This window comes from Semicossyphus pulcher, unplaced genomic scaffold, assembly GCF_022749685.1.
Source record: "Semicossyphus pulcher isolate SPU_LCO1_2020_fin unplaced genomic scaffold, fSemPul1.0.p SCAF_7, whole genome shotgun sequence".
Classification (NCBI taxonomy): Eukaryota; Metazoa; Chordata; class Actinopteri; order Labriformes; family Labridae; genus Semicossyphus; species Semicossyphus pulcher.
In genome coordinates, this window is record NW_027211748.1 from 32,411,677 (window position 1) to 32,417,676 (window position 6,000).

General features: G+C 45.4%; 1 protein-coding gene across 1 annotated transcript; it reads right to left on the reverse strand.

Annotated features, from left to right (window-relative positions):
- Positions 1-3,118: 3,118 nt before the first annotated feature.
- On the reverse strand, positions 3,119-4,248 carry LOC138611394 (dnaJ homolog subfamily C member 5-like). The gene is made up of 4 exons (XM_069684471.1): positions 4,142-4,248; positions 3,815-4,028; positions 3,547-3,721; positions 3,119-3,216 (listed from the first exon to the last, which is right to left on the reverse strand). The coding sequence occupies exons 1-4, from the start codon at positions 4,246-4,248 to the stop codon at positions 3,119-3,121; spliced, it is 594 nt and encodes a 197-aa protein (XP_069540572.1).
- Positions 4,249-6,000: the final 1,752 nt, after the last annotated feature.

A 6,000-nucleotide genomic window follows, 5' to 3' on the forward strand; every position in this document is an offset into this window, starting at 1 on the left:
ATCGTGTGTACAGTGTGTACAGTATGTGTACAGTGTGTGTAACAGTGTGTGTACAGTGTGTAACAGTGTGTACAGTGTGTGTACAGTGTGTAACAGTGTGTGTACAGTGTGTAACAATGTGTACAGTGTGTGTACAGTGTGTAACAGTGTGTACAATGTGTGTAACAGTGTGTGTACAGTGTGTGTAACAGTGTGTGTACAGTGTGTGTACAGTGTGTAACAGTGTGTGTACAGTGTGTACATCGTGTGTACAGTGTGTACATCGTGTGTGCAGTGTGTGTAACAGTGTGTGTACAGTGTGTGTACAGTGTGTGTACAGTGTGTAAGAGTGTGTAACAGTGTGTGTACAGCGTGTGTACAGTGTGTAACAGTGTGTGTACAGTGTGTGTACAGTGTGTACAGTGTGTGTACAGTGTGTACAGTGTGTAACAGTGTGTGTACAGTGTGTGTACAGTGTGTGTACAGTGTGTACAGTGTGTGTGTACAGTGTGTAACAGTGTGTGTAACAGTGTGTGTACAGTGTGTAACAGTGTGTGTAACAGTGTGTGTACAGTGTGTGTACAGTGTGTGTACAGTGTGTAACAGTGTGTGTAACAGTGTGTGTAACAGTGTGTGTACAGTGTGTAACAGTGTGTACAGGGTGTGTAACAGTGTGTGTACAGTGTGTGTACAATGTGTAACGGTGTGTAACAGTGTGTACATCGTGTGTACAGTGTGTACAGTATGTGTACAGTGTGTGTAACAGTGTGTGTACAGTGTGTGTACAGTGTGTGTACAGTGTGTAACAGTGTGTACAGTGTGTGTACAGTGTGTAACAGTGTGTGTACAGTGTGTGTACAGTGTGTTACAGTGTGTGTACAGTGTGTAACAATGTGTACAGTGTGTGTACAGTGTGTAACAGTGTGTACAATGTGTGTAACAGTGTGTGTACAGTGTGTGTAACAGTGTGTGTACAGTGTGTGTACAGTGTGTAACAGTGTGTGTACAGTGTGTAAGAGTGTGTAACAGTGTGTGTACAGTGTGTGTACAGTGTGTGTACAGTGTGTAAGAGTGTGTACAGTGTGTGTACAGTGTGTAACAGTGTGTACAGTGTGTGTACAGTGTGTGTACAGTGTGTGTAACAGTGTGTAACAGTGTGTACAGGGTGTGTGTACAGTGTGTAACAGTATGTAACAGTGTGTGTACAGTGTGTAACAGTGTGTGTAACAGTGTGTACAGTGTGTAACAGTATGTAACAGTGTGTGTACAGTGTGTAACAGTGTGTAACAGTGTGTACAGTGTGTGTGTACAGTGTGTGTACAGTGTGTAACAGTGTGTACAGTGTGTGTACATTGTGTAACAGTGTGTAACAGTGTGTGTAACAGTGTGTGTACAGTGTGTGTGTACAGTGTGTAACGGTGTGTAACAGTGTGTACAGTGTGTGTACAGTGTGTACAGTATGTGTACAGTGTGTGTAACAGTGTGTGTGTACAGTGTGTACAGTGTGTAACAGTGTGTGTAACAGTGTGTGTGTACAGTGTGTACAGTGTGTAACAGTGTGTGTAACAGTGTGTAACCTGTGATCTCCTGCGTTCAGCTCAGATCAGCTGATGGCTGATAAAGTCTTTGATTCTGGTTTAAACAAAATAAAAACTCTTTATTTTCAGCTGTCTCTGGATGAGCAGCGCCCCCTGCAGGTCAGGAGGACTCAGGTGACATCATCACATGACATCATCACAGGTGTCAAAAACCAGGTTTTATTTATCAGTTTACACTGTAGTTTTTTTACACCATCAAGCATTCAACTTTTACACCAAACTTTATTTACATCAACACACATGACAACAAAGCAGATCTTTATTAATGTTATGGTTATTTTATGCTGAATGGACAAAATATAGTCTATGGATTATTATCTTTATATGTAATGAGTGTAAGCTCCGCCTCTCCCTCATTTATTGAATCAACATCAAGCGACCAATCGGAGAATGAGTTCATAAAATATAATCATTTAAAGACTCTTGTTTTTACTACACTGCAATAAACATCATCATTAAAGCAACAGCGTCAGGAGCCCCGGGTGGACCAAACAGGATTAACTCTGATGTTATGAAACTTGTTTGGACAAGACACAAAAAGTGTATCATTCATGCATGTGGTGCTCGTCACATAAGGCGAGGATCTGGTTCACGCATAGAGATATCTTTCTGAGAGACATTAGACACCATGTGGATCTTACAAGGACAAAATATCAGATGGAAATTGCTTAGACAGGATTCAAGTCAAGATGTGGATCTCGTTGGTTTCTCGGTTTATGGTTTGTCTCATTCTGAGTCAGGTGTGTCCACATACCTGTGTATCATGGTTTGTGACACACAGGTGAGAAACCGACAGATATGTGTGAAAGTTCTGAACAGGAGACTTTGATCACACATCAGATTGTTGCTTCAACGTTAAATGGTTTTAGTTTGGGTCAGGGTGTCTGCTTTATTCAGTGTGTTTCTCGGTTGTTGTGCTGCACGAAGCAGGAGGTCGTTAAAGGTGTAGGAGGTCGTTAAAGGTGTAATAAGGAGGAGCAGGAGGTCGTGAAAGGTGTAATCAGGAGGATTTTTCCTTGGGCTGCTCCTCCACCAGAAGCTCACTCTCACTCTCTCGTGCAAGAACACGCCCACCCCGCCGAGCTAACACCGACAGCATCACGGTTAGCTTTGCGCTAGCATGCTAACTGCCAGTTAGCTTGTCCTACCCGGTTTGAGGCACCTACCTGTCCAACAGAAAGAAGGCCAACTCTGCGTCGCTCTTTGACCATGTTCGGTCTGAATGGGGCCCAATTGCTCATTTGAACCACTCCCACACTCACCTATACGCTGTGATTGGCTCAGTGAACCACGACAGCGCCCCTCCTGAAAACGTCCCGTGCAAAGCAAAACAACAGAACCGATGCAGAGGGAAGGGTCTCACAAGGGTCTGCACACACACTCACACACACACGTATGGAGGCCCAGAAGTGATGATTATATTTGTAAGTCTATATTTTATTTATTTTTATTATTTTTATTTTAAAATCCAACTTATTATACCTTTATGTTAATGACAGTTTGAGGCGGGTCAGTGATGCGTTTCCTGTTTCCTGCGGGCTTCATGTGTAGGTGTCTCCATATCTGCGATGTCCGTCGGTGATCAGCTGAGTTTTCTCGCTGGCGTTTGTCGGCTGCTGAACGATCGGAGCTTCGACATCTGCAGAGAAACAAACTCTTTAAAGCTTTAAAAACAAAAGGACGGTGATTAACCAGATTAACTTCATCTTCAGTTCATGTACGTGTTTATATTTAACACTTAATTACATCATCATTCATGGCTACTATTTAAGGTACAAATTAAGGCATTGTGTTTTATTGGGTCGATAATGTCTCAGATATTCACATCTGATCAATAACAGACAGACAGATCACCTGCTGACTCACCATAAATTATAATAACTATTGATTATCAATAATAAGTAACGGCTGTAACACCGTCTGCTATCTGACCTTCAAAATAAAAGCTCACAACTTCCTGTGGTCTCACCGTTGTCTGGGTCATTGCGCATCTCCTCCTCCAGGTCGTCTGGGGAGACATAGTCTGGCTCCGGCCCCTCACCTGTGGGCGGTGGCTTGAGTTTCCCACAGCAACAGTTACAGCAGCAGCAGAGACAGCAGCAGCAGTAACAGCCAGTCAGGATCCCACACACCGCAAACAGACCCTGAGACATGACAGGAGAACCAGAGTCAGGCTCATTTCTTACTATGTTTTATATATCTACATTTCCTGTTTGGTCAGAATAAGCCCCGCCCACCTTGGCCCACCAGGTGGACAGCATAAAGTAGGTGTTGACGTTGTCCTCTCCGAACTGCTGGGCCACGTAGAGTCCCAGCGAGCCGTACGAGTCGTAGATGTTCCTCTTGGTGAGGTCGGACAGGACGGCGTGAGCGCTGTTCAGCTCCTTAAACTTCTCCGCCGCCTCCGGGTTGTCCGGGTTCTTATCGGGGTGGTACCGCAACGCCAACTTCCTGTTAACACACACACACACACACAGCTTCCTGTTAACACACACTGAGTTGAATGCTGTGGAAACAGAAGCATCACCTAGTGCAGGTGAGGGGGCGGGCCTGTGGGGTCTCACCTGTAGGACTTCTTGATGTCGTCATGGCTGCAGCCTTTCTCCAGAGCCAGCACCTGGTACAGAGACTCTCCAGAGGTGGACAAAGTTCGCTGCCTCCCGTCAGACATCCTGACACCATCACCTGTCGCAGGTAAGCACTTGTCAGTCGCAACTCTGGTCACGCCTTCACACTGAACACACACACATACTGTTACAGGTGTGACTGGAGACAAGGACTGTTTGCTGATGATTTGATGCAACAGCCAATAGAAACACAGCAGCACATGACAGAATACGGTTAGCTTCATGATGCTAACTCTTAGCATGCAGGCAGCCCTCTTCATCATTATCTCAGTGTGTAAACCATGTTAGCAGTTAGCGTCCTCATTAGTGGGATTAGCATTCTGCTAATCATTGTATTTCACTGACTGTTGTTGTTTGTGCTCCATCATGTTTGTTTAAATATCACACACGTCACCAGACCTCTACTGATACTAACCAGCCGACCACACCCACAACAAGCAGCTGAGGTCAGAGGTCATCACCGCTCACATCCGTATGAAATGAAATGATTTAATGTGAGCTGTCATTAAACACCTGTCCAGGTACTGCAGCTAAAATGAGCCGAGACAGTTAAACAGGCACGTCTACACTGTATGTTACCCGTGAGGTGAATCTGTAAAGATCAAACAAACTGTCTGAAGCTTACTGTGATCTGTAAACACCTGAGTGCAGACGCTCACGGATCCAACAGGAACCTCACCTGGTCTGACCCTCTCTCAATTCAAACACACAGAACTTTATTTAACCTGCAGTGAACACACACGTTCACAATCAGGAGGAGCAGAAACGACAGGTATGAAGTATATTGTGAAAACACCAACAGGTGTCTCCTCCCTGTGAAACCCACAGGACGACATCAGCTGTGACACGCTTAGAGACACATGAAACACGTGATGATGTCACACAGGTAGGACACATATTCATGTACCTGCAGAGGAAATACATGTGAGAGTTAGAGAGCAGTTTGTAGTTAGAATGAAGTCCTACCTGCTGCAGATCGTCCTGACTGAGCGTCCACCTGTCCTCTACCTGTCCTCTACCTGTGCAGGTGTCTGTGGTCGCCCTGTGGCAGAGAGAGAGGATCTCTGGCAGCCTCCATCAAACATTCAGCAGCCGCTCGTCTCAGGTGACCTCGAGCCGCCACGCCTGCTCAGGTTTCCCTGAGACACTCTGATGGACACATTGTGACGGGGAGGGGAGGTCGCCATGACAACCAGGTGAGTCAGGGCTGTGTGTGTGTGTGTGGGGGGGGTGGGGGTGGGGGGGGGGTCTCAGACAGACAGACAGACAGACAGACAGTGTAGTAGTAGTATCTCAGAAGTAGTAGTTAGACAGGTATGAGGACTTGAGGCAGGGCTGCAGGGTGCAGTGAAACACTGTCAGGTCATAACAACAATAATATGATCATTATTATATCATCTAGTTAATATATCATTACATTATATTCATACCTTATAAAGCTTTTTAAATCACACTGTCTCAGAGAGCTGCAAATGTCAGATCAATGAGCCTGAGTGCAGGTCGTCTCTGACCCCCATTCATGTGACTGACTGCGTGGCGACCTCTAGTGGCCAAAGTTATAACGACAGGAGAAAAGGTGGAAGCAGGTGAGGACAGAACTCCTCGCCCTGACAGAGTTATAATGATCAATATCTTTACAGATCAATATCCAACACATTATCGTGAACATACTCCTCCTGCTACATTCAGAGCCCCATAGGATGCTGCTTCCTTTAGCTGTGGTCATGTGACTCAGGTGGTCGCAGTCCCAGCAGCTGCAGGTGAGAAGAGGAACGAGTCCGAGTTAACAAAGCAGT